This window comes from Sorex araneus, chromosome X, assembly GCF_027595985.1.
Source record: "Sorex araneus isolate mSorAra2 chromosome X, mSorAra2.pri, whole genome shotgun sequence".
Classification (NCBI taxonomy): Eukaryota; Metazoa; Chordata; class Mammalia; order Eulipotyphla; family Soricidae; genus Sorex; species Sorex araneus.
Window position 1 is genome coordinate 165,206,246 of NC_073313.1, and position 15,554 is coordinate 165,221,799.

Genomic DNA, 15,554 nt, shown 5'->3' on the forward strand with positions numbered 1-15,554 from the left:
GCTGCTGCAATTTTTATTTTCAAGTTTTTTATGCTTAAGTACTTTTAACAAACAGAGCCCTCATCTTTCCTACCAGGACTTTAAGTATCTCATGGAAATAAAGTTGACAGCAGAGATGCAGTGTCGCATGTTCAGAAGAGGAAAGACTTAAATCCTTACTTTAATCTTTGCTAAAGTAAATCACTGCATTTCTGTATTATATGTGATCGGAAAGTACATGTCAATCACCTGACTTTAATAACTTCCTGATTATCTTTTATGACAGCTAATAAATTTCAGATCAATGGACCTTTACAAATTGTCATTATCTTCTCATTCTGCACAAAATGACATTTTAAAAATTCAGAATAATTGCATTTTCCTGAAGTACCTGCTCAATAACTACTGCAGAAGAATCGCTCTCACACATCCTCGTCCTTGTTTCATTATTCCAGTTCTGCAGAATCCGAAGATCTGGCCGTACACTTATACCCAGGCGCTGTCACTATTCAGGGTGTCCTCAGGAGGAAAACTCTGCTAAAAGAAGGCAAAAAGCCTACGGTAAGATTTGATAAAAATGGGGCTGGAGTGATAGCACAGCGGGTAGGGTGTTTGCCTTGCACGCGGCCGACCTGGGTTCAAATCCCAGCATCCCATATGGTCCCCTGAGCACCGCCAGGGGTGATTCCTGAGTGCATGAGCCAGGAGTGACCCCTGTGCATTGCTGGGTGTGACCCAAAAAACAAAAAACAAAACAAAAAAAAAGATTTGATAAAAGTATCTTACATTATTAAAATATCTCCAGTCATGCCAGCTGTATTGCGACTTGAAATGGATTTGAATACACGTTGGCCTGGTCGCGTTCCTGCACTGAATGTGTCTTCCTATTTGCCAAGTGGATTTTAGTTGGGAAAGTTGGAAAAGTTCAGAAACTGTAGGACTGGGCCAGGGGTGGCAGTAGAAGAGCTAAGAGCCCCAGCGTCGCAGCACAGGTCGCCTGCGAAGAGGCCTGCAGTTCTGGGGACAGTGTGGCTGAGCACTTCAGGAAGTGCCTGTCTGTCTCTCCAGGTCGCGTCGTGGACAAAATACTGGGCAGCTTTATGCGGGACCCAACTTTTTTACTATGCTGCCAAGTCTCTCAAGGCCACCGAAAGGAAACACGTAAGTTTCGTCCCTTCTCTGTGTCTCCTGTCCTCGGGACCAGTCAAGAAAGTGGTCCTGGTGGGTTAATCTTTGTGGGCTGCTGCCAGGGTGCAGACCAGGATCTGAAAGCTCCTGGCTGGGTCCCTCGATGGGCCCCGTTGTAAGGGAATTCCCCGGGCAGTCCTGGATTAGCTTCTGTCATTGAGAGTTGTCCTTTGCATGCCCTTTTCCCGGTATTCATGCCAAAGCAACACCTCACATTGTATCTGTTTGGCACTATTTGGTGAAATGTGAACAAAACGCTGCCCAGAATGTGAAGTTTCAGCTGCGTCAGTCTCTGGCAGCCCTGTGAAAGAGAGACCATCCCGAGCATCGTTGGCGGTTCGATTCTGCTTTCTTGTCTATGGGGGACTTGCGTGAAGCCTTCTGAGGCTCTGGGCTCCAAATGCACGCTCTGTTCTGAGACGGTATTTTGGTTTATTACAGGATTTTCTTTGTATATTCCAGTCTTTGAAGGGAAGATTCATTTTCCATGTCGCGTTTAAAAAATTTGCTTTGATGGGGCTGGAGTGATAGCACAGCGGGTAGGGCGTTTGCCTTGCACGCGGCCGACCCGGGTTCGAATCCCAGCATCCCATATGGTCCCCTGAGCACCGCCAGGGGTGATTCCTGAGTGCATGAGCCAGGAGTGACCCCTGTGCATCGCCGGGTGTGACCCAAAAAGAAAAAAAAAAATTTGCTTTGAGAGCCTGAGTGATAGTACAGCGGGGAGGGCGTTTGTCTTGTACGAGGCTGACCCGGGTTCGATGCCCAGCATCCCATAGGGTCCCCTAGCACTGCCAGGAGTGATTCCTGAGTCCAGAGCCAGAGGAACCCCTGAGCATCGCTGGATGTGACCCAAAAAGAAAAAAACAGTTGCTTTGAGAGGGATTTAATTCCTCAGTCACCAGGCTGAGGACAGAAAGTGTCTATAAGTCACTTTCTCCTCATAAGGCAGCCCCGGGGCCCTGCACAGGTCAGAGAAGCGTGGCTTCTTTCTCCTGGCCTGGGCCCTGCGAGTAAATGGGCACAGGGACATCATAAGGATGCCTAGATGCTTGTGATTTTTTTTTTTTTTTTGCTTTTTGGGTCACACCTGGCGATGCACAGGGGTTACTCCTGGCTCTGCACTCAGGAATTACCCCTGGCCGTGCTCAGGGGACCATATGGGATGCTGGGATTTGAACCCGGGTCGGCCGAGTGCAAGGCCAACGCCCTCCCCACTGTGCTATCTCTCCAGCCCCAATGCTTGTGATTTTTGTTCATTGTTTAGATAGAGTGCAGGATTGTGTCTGATCTAATTGACTAGACACGGGCAAGATTGCGGTTTCAGAGATTCGCTTCACTGGAACATTTTGAAGTATAATTCCCTCCCCTTGGTATTGTTGTACAGGAATGGAAGGATCACGTTAAATACTTGCTCTTTTTTTTTTTTTTTTTTTTTTGCTTTTTGGGTCACACCCAGCGATGCTCAGGGGTTACTCCTGGCTTTGCACTCAGGAATTACTCCTGGCAGTGCTTGGGGGACCATATGGGATGCCGGGGATTGAACCCAGGTCGGCCGCATGCAAGGCAAACGCCCTACCCGCTGTGCTATCACTCCGGCCCCAAATACTTGCTCTTCAGATAAAGTCACCCATCCTCTAGCCATTTTGAGATTCTTAGCTGAATTTCACTTGGTCAGCCTGTGAAGAAATAGAATTCAAAATAAGAGGTTTTTTTCGTTTTATCCTAACTTTAATTAGAAGCCCAGTTAGATCATTAACAGCTTCAGTTTGTCATCTAATGAAGATGTTTAATATCCTTTCATGTGGCATTACTGCTGCTCTCTGCATAAGGGCATTAATAATGATGTGGATTTTAATGGTAAGGGGCTTCTGGGGGGTTGTTGCTCATGGCTTACTCCTGGCTTCCCACTCAGGAAGTGTGAAGTGGGGCTCAGGGGACCATATAGGATGCCAGGGATGGGACCTGAGCCAGCCTTGTGATAGTACCCTATACACTGTACTATCGCTCCAGCCCCTAAATGATGAGTTTTTTGATAAATGATGCATATGATACATTTAGAAATTAAAAGATAATGAGTTGGGAGAAATCAGATTTTGAGTGCCAAGGAAATATACTGTGTTCTTCATCACTTCTAGTTGAAGCTTCCAAGATTAAAGACAAAAGAAAGATACAGAGAAAGATACAGAGACAAGTCCACATTTCTATTTTATTATCACTAAAAAACATAAGAGAAGGTGCTAGAAGATCTAAGGCATAGAACTCAAGGCAGTAGGGGCAATATGTTTTAATTTTTGTACAAACTTAGATTGCAATCAAACTGGAATAAAATACTTGACTATATATAAACAAGAGATAAAGGATCCAAATTTATCTAAACAGTACCACCAATTTAAGTGTCCTGGCCAAACATTGAACCTGAATTTAATCATGGGGAAATTAATCTAAATCGAATCCAGATTGTGGCGCATTCTCTCCGACAACTGGCTTGTCTCCTGAAAGCCAGGCGTTGGCAGATGAGCCGTGTTGGGGGACAGGACAGCTGTTTCCCATCACAGAGGCTCAGGAGTCTGAGCACTGAATGAGTATATAGACACACCTTGGTTGAATCCTGCAAGTTTTGGGTTTTTTGTTTTTGGGTCACCCCCGGCGATGCTCAGGGATTCCTCCTGGCTCTGCACTCAGGAATTACTCCTGGCAGTGCTCAGGGGACCCAGTGGGATGCTGGGAATCGAACCCGGGTCGGCCGAGTGCAAGGCCAACACCCTCCCCGCTGTGCTATCGCTCCAGCCCTAGAATCCTGCAAGTTTTTAAAAGCTGTCAAAGGCTCAGTGGGACATGGCTCAGTAATAGAGACCTACGTTGTAGGTGTGAGATCATGAGTTCGGTTTCCGGCACCTCAGGGTTCCCCAAGCACTACCAGAGGGAAGAAACCCTCAAAAACAAAACAAGAAAGCTATACAGATTATGATTACAATGGGGGGGGATTTGAAAATGGACATTCTGTAATTGTGTCAATGAACTTTCTTAGATATGGGAGCAGAGGTGGCTCAGAGGAGCATTTTCTGCATTTTGGTGCCCTGAGTTTGGTCCCGGCCACTCTCCTAGTCCTTATACATGGATGTTTTAGCCTCCCAGGGATGTGCTCTTTTTTTTTCTTTCTTTTTTTGCTTTTTGGGTCACACCCAGCAATGCACAGGGGTTCCTCCTGGCTCTGCACTCAGGAATCACTCCTGGCGGTGCTCGGGGGCCCTATGGGATGCTGGGAATCAAACCTGGGTTGGCCGTGTGCAAGGCAAATGCCCTCCCTGCTGTGCTATGGCTCCAGCCCCAGAAATGTATTCTTAAAAGGTACCCACTGGGGGCCGGAGCGATAGCACAGCGGGTAGGGCGTTTGTCTTGCACGCGGCCGACCCGGGTTCGATCCCCGGCATCCCATATTACGGTCCCCTGAGCACCGCCAGGAGTAATTCTTGAGTGCAAAGCCAGGAGTAACCCCTGAGTATCGCCGGGTGTGACCCAAAAAGCAAAAAAAAAAAAAAAAAAGGTACCCACTGAAGTATTTAGGATTTTGTGGTACATTGTTTGGCAACTTATATTTAAATATTCAGAATAATCGGGCAAACGCGAAGGTAGATCATTGGTGTGGTGGAGATGGTGGTGGCATAGCATGAACTTTCTTCAGACCAGAAGCTACAGGAGGGAAACTGCATCTGAGGCCGGCACACAGGCGGGGATTCCACACAGACTGCATGAACGGGGACCGTCCCGTCTGCAGAACCTGAGCGCACTCAGACATGAGCTTTGCTGGGGGTTTTGTTTCCAGAACTTTTCTGTCTCTCTCTCGCAGTTCAAGTCCACCTCCAGTAAGAACGTGTCTGTGGTGGGCTGGATGGTGATGATGGCTGATGACCCAGAGCACCCGGATCTCTTCTTGCTGACCGACTCCGAGAGGGGTGAGTCCTCAGAGTAATGGGGTGCAAGGGGCCTGGGGCACATGCCCTTGTGTGAGGCTAACCTCACTGAACTGGGGTTCTTGTCAGGAGCAGCATCTTACCGTCTAATCGGGCGTATTATACTCATTGGTGTCTCTCAATCTTACTTTCTGGCTGCCCGGACCTAAAGCAGAGAGTAAGAGCCCTGGTGATCCCAGAAGAGCTTGTTCAGCAGGAAGGGAGGCGAGGATGGAGAGAATTAAAACTCTCTAGCCCACAGCTGGTTCAGAATCTTACCTCTGGGCCAGGGAGTGTCTCAGGGAGCTGGAGCTCAGACTCTGATCCCTCCAGCACCTCCAGAAGTAAAGCACGAGTCAGGAGCTGCCCCTGAGCACCGCAGGGTGTAACTCTCCCCCTAGAAATGTTAGATTTGCCATCCGCGCAGTAACCCCTGGTGGGTGCCCTGAAATTGTCCTTCTCAATTTTCTGTCAGCAGAGTCATTGCATTGCATTATTAATTATGTCATTGCATTATTATTAATTCTGTCATTGCATTATTACTGCTATTCAGTGGAAAACCTCTTTTTTGTCTTTTTGGTTCCAAAACAATTTAGAAAACATTTAAGGAGCTAAATACCTTTCTTACCTTAGCTCCTAAGCAGCCCAGCAATGGCTTCCTAAATAAACAACTGCCTATGACTATAAGGTAGAGAAAACGCTTTTGTGTGTGTGGACCATCTGGTGTTAGAGGGAAGGAATTCTCTCTTTTTTTATTTATTTACTTTTTTTACGTTTTTTTAAAAGACTATTTTTATAGAGTTGTTCACAGTAATTGATTACATTCAAGATTTCAACACTAATTCCACCACTGTTACACGTTCCCACCACCATCATTGCTAGTTTTCCCACCACCACCCAAGCCTGCCCCAAAGGCAGGTGCTAAATAATTTCTTTTGTATTGCTTGTTATGAATAATTGACTAAAAATGAGCCAAAAAGGTTTCCTTAGAGGGCAGTGTGAAAATTGTTGTGTCTCATCTTGGAGCCCTTAAGCCCCTGGATTAGAGATCACTAACATGTTGGATGGTGATTCGGGGGCCAGAGGCATCTCTGCAGTATGTAGCTCTCTTGCATTAGTGCACTTAAATGGCGCCCAGCGGCAGCTCGTGGGCATGACTGCCAGAAAACCAGAAGCACAGGGAGCCTGGGGAGCTCAGTCCCAAGTCCCACAACCTGGGTTTGTCAGCAGATTCAGTCTCATGCACAGGGCAATTGGGGCGAGCCTCTGAAGGTCAGCCGTGGGTGTGGTGGTGATTGGGTTCTGGAGGTTTGTGGCTGCCAAGGTTCTTTTGGGGCAGGCGGAGGGGCACACCTGGCCCCTCCGAGGCGTCCAGATGAGATGAGCCTGGCATGGGTGGGAAGACATCTCTGCAGCGTGTTGCTCTCTTCCGAGATTCATTTGAAGGAATTCTCTCGCGTTCTGTCTTGCTCTTTGAGCTCCGGCAGTGGAGAACTGTCAACTGTCCGAGTCGCTACCTTTTTATTCCTTTCCCTCCTCTTATCACCGCAGGAAACTCCTACAAGTTCCAAGCTGGCAACAGGATGAACGCGATGCTGTGGTTCAAGCATCTGAGCGCGGCCTGCCACAGCAACCAGCAGCAGGTGAGCTCTCCTCCCTGCCGTGACGTCACGGTCCCCAAGTCAGTGGCCGGCTTTGCTGAATAAACTGCTGAAATGATGTTAGGTTCATTCGTCTCGACAGAAGGGCTCGCAGGTCACTCCTGGCAGTGCTGGGCGCCCACCCCTAGGCCTCCCACAGGCCAAGCCTGCAGCCCAGCCCTTGTCCCACCTCCCCAGCCCTAACTGAGTGTTTGTAACCAGGCCTGACAGTTGATACTTCAAACACTTGGATGTGTGATATATAAGTCAGTTATGCTTATACTGCCAGTTTTTCAGGAGCCTGCGCACGCAGGAGTTTTGGGGTATTCTTGTTTTCGTGTTTTGTGGTTTTTAGGCTCTCAGGAAAAGGTGGCTAAAGTATGGGGTGCTAAAAGGTGGCTAAAGTATGGGTGCTGATGAAATTTTTAGAAGCCAGGGGACGAGCTGGTGACCTATGACTGTGTACCAGTGTAACTTTGGAGAACTGGTAAAAAAGACAGGAGTGTTTTTTAGTCCTTGACTGGAGAACTGTCAACTTGCTTCTTTAAAAAAATCTTACTCACAGGTCAAGGAATTATTGTACTATTTCAGCTCAAACTTGGAAGAAATCTAATTAAACTTGGTCATATCTATAAACAGGAAACTGTTACATGCCCTATTGATTTTTCAGTCACAGAGTTTATCAGAATTTATCTAGTCTGCTATATATTTCACATGTATTTCTGTGATGATTTCAAAGGGAAAATCTCAGAAATGTTTGTAATGAAATTTATCTGTGTTGAATTACAAACTTAGAAAGGGGGTTCATTGTCCTGTATACAGGGAACAAATCCCATGATAGCAATAGGAAGGGTGTTTGTTCGCTTAGAACCCTGCCCTGGACCCATATCATCTCCTCGATTCATCTGTCCACCCAGTGACTGTCCAGAAAGCCCACAGACTTAGGCAGGGAAGATTCTGGGGGCCAGGGAGAGAGTCGAGGGTTTAAACACTCACCTTGCACGCTGGACCCCTAGTTCAGTCCCCAGTACTGTAAACGGTCCACTGAGCACCGCCAGGAGTGATCCCTGAGCATTACCAAATGTGGACCCCAATTTTTTTCCAAGGCAGAGCTGTCTTCATGCCCTCTCCCATCCAGACCTCACTGAGTACTGAAGAGCCACAGCTTCTCAGGATGCTGCAGCACCTTGTGATGCTTATTTCTAAATGCCGGCAGTACCAGCAGGTTCTTTTTTTCTGTACACAGTTTTTCCATCAAAACGTTAAGATACTGGGACTTGCTCAAACAAGGAAAGCTCAGAAAGATTGCTCTGAGAAATTTCTGACTGTGTCCGTTTTTCTTTCTTCTTTTTTTTTTTTGCTTTTGGGGTCACACCTGGCAGTGCTCACAGATGCTGGGATCAAACCCAGGTCGGCTCCATGCAAGGCAAACGCCCTCCCTGACCGTGTCCGTTTTCAATGCTCTCTGTTTTCTAGGCTCCTACAAACTTGATGACTTTTGAGTAAAAGCCTCAGAAGGAAGGAGGTGGCCTGCTGCCCCCACACGAGGGCGGGTGGGCGCCGGCCAGACGAGCGCCAGCTACGAAACAGCCGTGTGCCAGGGAGAGCCCGAGGTGCCCGCTCCGCCTCTGAGTTGTGACCCAGAAACAGCGCTCATTTCCGGGAACGAAGCGTGCTCTTTCCGGACAACAAATTGGAGTTTGTGGAACAAACTGCCGTGGACCGTGCTTCTTATCTCTGAACTGACCTGTGGAAACCACTGCCTTAAAGAATGAAAGGAAACCCACCTAAACACCAAATAGTGTGCGTGCGTCTCTGGCGGTGCTCTGCGTGCACTCGAGCGTGGCAAAGCCGCGTGCCCTTTACCTTGGTACTCGTTTGGGGGGGAGGGCTGGGGGGGGCGCCTTTTGTTTCTTTTTCTCAGACACACTTGAAAGTGCAGACACGTTTTTCTTATGGCTTGCACCCGGAGCTGGTTTTGAGGTGCAGTGATGCCTTGCCTTCAGAGGAGACCCCCGTCAGCCTCTTGAAAGGGGTGCGTGGCCCCCACTTCCTCGCAGGCGTGCAGGGACTGGCAGTTTTCTTGGCCGGGGCGCGGGGTTTGGGATGGGGGGTTGTTTGGACATAACCTTCTGAAACTTAGTACTGTACCGGATGGGAACTCGGCTTCCTGCTGGATGTGGAAAGATAGCGTGCGTGCGTGCTTGCGTGTACATGCATGTGTTTGTGTGTGTGTGTATCTGTCTGTCCGACACATTCTTCCAGTGGGCTGCGGGGAACATGGCACCTTGTCCTGGCTGCCCAGGTGGTGAATTCCTTCTGAGTTTGCTGGTGCCCCCCCGCCTCCCTCTGCGTGTGGCAGAGAACTGCTGCTCTTACCGCGGCTGAGCAGCTTGCCTAAGATTTCCGTTCTCCGGGTGTACCAGCTGCTTCCGGCTACCTGCCCCAGTGACCGTTTGCATCAGGGCGTCCAGGCGCTCTGGCGGGAGCTGCTTTCAGTGTTCGTGTGCGGTGCCATGGTCCCTTCCTCATTTGCTTTGCTGTTCCGTGTGAAGGCCACGCTGCGTTGGGGGCCGGCTTGAGTCTTGGCCCCCGCCCAGTGCTGAGCCTCCCTGGGGGTCACAGGATGCCTTCTCTGGGCCCCTCATGCTTGTCTGACCAGTGTTTGCTTTTCTAAGAATGCTGGGAGTATGAAACCTGTGGCTCCTACGTTTATTTTTCCCTTGGTCACATGCAGGCCAGGTAGAAGGGTTGCACACCAGGACGGCCAGATCTGTGTGCCCTGCCGGTGACTAGGCGAGAGAGCCAAGCTGGCACCTTCTGTCCCCTAACCAGAGTGGCGGTGCGCAGAAATGAAAAGCCGTGTTTGGACGCGAGCCGTGTGGGCACGTGTGTAGACCCGTGGCTTCTGACAGACTCTTGACAGAACCAGTTAAAGTCACCGTTGTTGCTAAGTCTTCGCATTTGGTTTGTTCAAAAGATTCCTCGCTGCTTTTTTAAGGCCATCTGACCATTTGCAGCAGATGCTAACCAGTGAGAAGAGTAACAATGACTACTTAATAGCTCGTGCACCAAATGAATAATATGTCATAATAATTTTTTTTCCTTAATGTTCTTCATGGCTGGACTTTGGGTGTGGGTGTGGAAGATTCGTGGGCAGGGGAGGGGGTTAGATGTGATGAGTGAGGCAAGAGGAAGCCACTGCTTGGGCGAGCGGCTGTGCCCTCATCGGGGAACTGGGGTGGAATTTTGTTTTCTGCTGTTAATGGGTATCACTGTATCACTGTCATCCCGTTGTTCATCAATTTACTCGAGCAGGCGCCAGTAACATCTCCATTCGTCCCAGCCCTGAGATTTTAGCAGCCTCTCCTTATTCATCTTTCCCAACCATTGGAGGCTCCTTCAGGGTCAGGGGAATGGGACCTGTTATTGTTACTGTCTTTGGCATATCGAATACGCCACGGGGAGCTTGCCAGGCTCTGCCGGTTAATGGGTAAGCCTCGCTAAATAGCTTTGGGCCACGACTGTATGTCAGCTCGCTGTTATTGAGCAGAAAGGGGCCCAGTGTTGTACATCCAGCAGATCTAGAGAAATGGTCAAAACATCCGAGTATCTTTTTTACAATCCCCTCTTGATAGCCAAAGTGCTTACAGTTCGGAGAAGCTCAGGGACTTTCTCCCGTGGCATCTGCTTCCCATCCACCAGGAAATGATCCGGTGTGTTCATTGAGTCCTTCCGGTCTTTCTGACGGTTTCACTCCAGAACTCTCTCTGCTCTTCCTGAGTGGCTGCTGTGTTGTCGTTTTAGTCCTCTGACTAAAGAGTCCTGTCGGCTGATTGGGAGGCCGAGGTGGTCCCTGGGGGTTGGGACGGAGTTTCATCGTGGGCCTCCTTCGGTTTTATTTCCTGTACCAATTGTTCATGTCCCGGGCTACTTGGATTAAGTTGGTGACAATGGTCACAGCCCTGGAGCCCCGTCACCTGGTCCTGAATGGTCGCAGGCTCTTGAGTTTGGACTCGGTGGCGCGTTGCCTGGTCGTGGAGTTGAGGCCCCAGTGGGAAAGAAGCCAGCCTCGTCCCACGTTCAGCCGCCGAAGCTGTGGGTCAGTGACTGTCCCACTGGCAGTGGAGCAGAGGCAGTACCCAGAGCAATAGCCGAAAGTTTGGGGAACTGTCCATGTCCGAGTAGGGACATTTCAGGGAAGCCAAGGATGCGTGCGAAGGGGGCAGGCTGCCATGACCTGGGAAGCTCCATGGAGAAGGTGAAGGTCACGCCGTGATCGTTCTCGGCGAGAATGTGAGTTGAAATGTTCATCCCTGAGTACCTCACCCGAGTGACACGGTCCAGTGTCATTCTCTCCACTTGATCCGTACCGCTAACATGCTCTGGCGCATGATGAATGACCGCCAAGCGGAAAGCATATGAACAGTGAAGCAAACGATAGAGGCTTTGAACTTTAACACCCAGTGACCACTTACCAGGGATCAAGTTCATTTCTGGAGCCCGGAGTCTTTCTAGAACCCTCTTGGCCTTGCTTTCTCTGGCTGTTTTCCCACAACAAGCGTTGGTAGTAGCGTACTCGCAAATGATGCAGAGAATATTGGGACCACATCCTTTCCCCGGAAATTAGTTCAGATCCATCCAGCTGCTGATGCCCCTCCGAGCTGGCGCCCTGCCCGATTGAGGTGGACAAGAAAGCTGCTCGTTCTCATGCTCTTCTCGTCCCTGGAAAGCAATAATAATGGTTCCCCAGCGTAATAGCAAAGGTATCTAGAGCTTCACCCGGGTCAAAAGCCCCAGTGAACCAAGTTACTTAGGGCATCCCATCCCCTGTCAAATCTTTCGAATGTCCTTTGTGTTCATTGTCCTGCTTGTCCGAAGCTAGAAATGCAAATCCTCCATCTTGTCATTCAGACACGTTGGATTAGGATTCGGATTCCTGAATGATCTTCCATAATCATAAGTGAAGCCCAGAAAATATGTCACCTCAATATTTAGGTCACTGCTCAGCAGAAAGGTGCAATATTTTTCCTTGTCCGAGGCCTGCTTTACTAAATTCATACACTGGTGATGCCAAAACTCGTAAGTTCTCTCAGCGCTAAGTTTACGCGTCTCTTGCCGGCCGAGAAGACTCATCAGGACTCCACAGCGACCCCTGAGTGCCCCGTCGTCACTCCCCCACCTGAGAGCCTCCTGTGCAGCTCAGCATCCTCTTGGCTTTCCTTGTGTCTCCGGGTCCCGTGCAGATGGAGACACGCCTTTGAGCAGGAAAGTGACCCGCTTTTCTTATGTCACTTCCTGCACACTGTGTCTGTCTCGGGCCCCCTCTGTTTCTTTCCCCACCAGACCATCAGAATTAAGGTAGGACTGATGATGTGACTGGCCTGTCCTTTCCTGCCCACAATGTGCAGCTCAGGACTGTCATCTCTACCCCCGCAGCCCCAGCCCCTGGCCGGAGCTGCTGCGGGTCAGGCTTTTGACTGGGCCTCAAGTTAGCCTAAGTGGCTTTTCCCTTCTCAAATATGTAAGAAGGAGCCCGAAGCACTGTTGCTATGAAAAATGTTTACGGTCTCTGTGAGGTGAAACCAGGGCCTGCTGATGCCTTGGCTGTCGGCCGGAAGTCTTGTTTGTCCCTTTGAAGCTAGGTCGCCTTTGCTACTGAAAACCAGGGCACCGTGTTGTTTGGAACGCAAGTCGGGGCTTAATCCCTCGCCTCTCTCAAGGAATATGCCCGTTACTGACTTCCTTCCTTTCCTTTGAGGCGTGTTCTTGTACAACCCAGTTTTCCGCCACTGTAGTCCCCGATGCAAGGAAGAGCCCCTGACGGTGCTTACTAGTCTTGAATAAGAGAAAACCTCTGCTTCAAAGGCTTTCGAAATCCTGGGATTCCGAGGAAAACGGGGATGAATTTGGGCAGTCATCGTGGGGCTTTTTGCTCAAATAGACGCTGCAAAGCAATGGGGAGACATTTCGTCACTGATGTTTGAGGGTTCACTTTTATTTTCTCTCTCTCTCTCTCTCTCTCTCTCTCTCTCTCTCTCTCTCTCATGTAGTTGCTTTATGACTTTCAAGCCTATGTACTGTTCTCTTTTTATTTTTGCCAGTGCTCTGAGATACAGGCTTCGTAATTTAATCACAAGCCAGGTGACTTCAGTATTTGGGGGGGATTTCGCTGCTTTTAAAACAGGTCTTTCCCGAAGTGGCCTCTGCTCAGAGGGTTCTCTAGAGAGGGATCCATGGCCCACACTCGGAGCTTGCGCAAAGCAGCCTCCTGCCAGCAGTATTTCGAAATGAGGGGCAGCTGTGGCCAGCGCCTCCCCAGCCAGAAAACCGACCGGCTCCAGGGCAAGGAGTGTGGCGAGAAGCGTTTGACCACCAACTCCCTCCCCAAGGGCCTCCACGTTTGAGCCCTGCCCCAGGTGAGGAGCGCGAACAGCATCCCGCCTGGACCAGCTCTGGGGGCGTTTGCCCAGCTGGCCTTCTTGGTTTTTTCCCCCCTTTGCTGTGGTCGGAGTTTGAGGCACAGTCTTAATTGTGAGGCTTCTCAGAAGCCCCTTCAAGAATACAGTAGGCGGGGTCAGAGCCGCAGGAGGACCGCGGGGAGGGCGTGGGCCTTGCACCCAGCTGACCCGGGTTCGATCCCCAGCACCCCCTACCAGGAGTAATTTCTGAGCACCGCCAGGTGTCACCCAAAAACCAATAAATAAATAAATAAATAAATAAATAAATAAATAAATAAATAAGCGCCAAAAGAATACAGCTAGCCAGAAAGAGTTTGGGGGCTTTGTGTGAAAACTACTGAAATTTTGTCACGAGTGTCACCCCTTATCCAGAAGCGAGATTGTGTCGGGCTGGTCTTACACAGCAGTGGGACACGGAACGAAGCACCAGTCCCTTCACGTCCCTGCCACTGTTCCCTTGGAGGCGCTGTGGCAGGGAACGGCAGGGCCCCGGGTGTAGCCTCGAGGGAGGGCTGGGAGGACGCTTTGGCCTCCAGGTGGAGCTTGTAAGGCCTCGCCTGAGAGGTTTGCCAGTTGGAGCCTCGCGCAGCCAACTGAGTCACGACGATCCTTCCTGTCGTTTTGGCGAGGGGCTTCCCAGAGATGCAGTATTTCAAACCCGGTGACGGTTCCCCTGGGCCCTGAGGGTTCTGAGCAGAATTTGAAATTTTGAACGGCGCCACCGGAACTGCAGAGAGATGACGGGGCTGGAGGCGTTGCTACCCAGTTGCAGTGCTTTGGGGTCGAATCGGTCTTCTCCAGACAAACAAGAAGTGTCTGCGCAGGCATTGTGGGTGTCATGAGCTCTCCTCGAAGACCCCACTCACGAGTATTTACCAATAAATACTGAATTATTGAGGTGGAGGGGAAGGACAGAGAAGCTGAAAGCCACCAGGCTTCGAGAAGATGAAACCCAGACACCGATATTTGTGACGAGATCAGAACCGTGGGGGGTGGGGGCGCCGGGGTCGGGGTCGGGGCCCCAGTGAGAATGTGCCAGAACTCCAGCCACGCCTCCTGCCGTGCCCGCTGACTCAGGTGCTCCTGGGAAGCCCGGCGCTATGACCTCTGGGAGTGATGCGCGCTTCCCTCTCCCCCCCCCCGCCCCCCGTTCCCGAGATGCGGGTGTGAGCGCCCGCCTTTGCCTCAGCTGCCGGCAATCGAATTTGCCGTTTTCTGAACTTCTTTCTATGGAAATAAATTACTTAAAGCTACAGAGCGTGTCGATCATTTCTTCAACCGTATTTCCGTTTCTCTCACTTGGAAATAATCGTTCACCGTGTTTTGTCTCGGGAGAGTCCACGTGGGGAGCGTTGGTCCAGCGTTGTTTTTGTTTGTTTGCCACTCTGGGAAACATTTTTATTTATTTTTAATTTATTTGATAAGTAGTTCACAATATTTGATTACACTTGACACTCAAATACCAATCCCACCACCATGACGCCTTCCCACCATCATATTTCGGGTGTTTTCCACCCTGAACCCCAACCCCTGCCCCAAAGCAGATCCGAAATAAATATAATATTTCCCTCTAAGGTTGGCTGCCTCCTACTTTGAATCCCATCAAATGTGGTGCGGTGCTCTTGAAGTACGGGTAGGGCCTTGTGGAAGCGTGCCCATGAGCACGCGTTCGTGTCCCCTGAAGTTGTCCTAAGAAAACGTTCATGCATCGGTGAGGCTCAGCCCTGACCAGGGCAGTGATTGAGCTCTGGAGTTTTTCAGCTGCCCAGGTTGGGTCCCTTGGGGCGGGGAGGGGTCTCATCCCCCCCGGGGGACTCTCATCCTGAGTCCCGGAGCAAGGCTGGTCCCCAGTCCCAGTATGCAGCTCCAGAACCCACTTGGCTACAATCCCAACTTCCTGGGGCCCAGTTATCCATCTGGAACCTTCTCTGAACCCCACGCTCCACCTGCAGCCTCTGCAGCTGTGAACTGGAGAGAGAGAAGCCACGTGCGTGCCCATAGGTTCCAGGTGCGTTAGCGAGGAACTCCCTCGGTCCCCGAGACAGGTTCGCCCCGCCAAAGGCCAGGGGCCACCTCAGCTGCCCTGAGAAGGCACTGTCCCCACTGCTGGCTGCCTCACCTGCGTGAGGAGCACCTGGGGCCTGGGCACTGAAGAGGATGTCACGTGTCTCCGGGCTGAGCTGGGAGCGTCTTCCTGCACAGCTGAAAGCGTTTGTCTCTGCACGTGCGTTGTCACCTCCCGGGAAAGTCCTGCCTTGTGCCTCCAGCGTCTGTATAGGAAGCGCTTTGCTCTTAGGGGTTCATTTGGGAATTTACAATTTGGGAAGGTCGAT

General features: G+C 50.4%; 1 protein-coding gene across 2 annotated transcripts in view; it reads left to right on the forward strand.

The window, feature by feature from the left end:
- Positions 1-14,476, forward strand: part of RALGPS2 (Ral GEF with PH domain and SH3 binding motif 2) — a 120,144-nt gene extending 105,668 nt beyond the window's left edge. For both annotated transcript variants that reach the window (XM_055119908.1, XM_055119909.1), the window contains 5 exons: positions 435-540; positions 1,048-1,140; positions 5,018-5,123; positions 6,672-6,763; positions 8,237-14,476. In XM_055119908.1, the coding sequence (XP_054975883.1) occupies positions 435-540; positions 1,048-1,140; positions 5,018-5,123; positions 6,672-6,763; positions 8,237-8,266 (427 nt within the window). In that variant the 3' untranslated portion in view covers positions 8,267-14,476. The remainder of the gene's footprint in view (positions 1-434; positions 541-1,047; positions 1,141-5,017; positions 5,124-6,671; positions 6,764-8,236) is intronic.
- Positions 14,477-15,554: the final 1,078 nt, after the last annotated feature.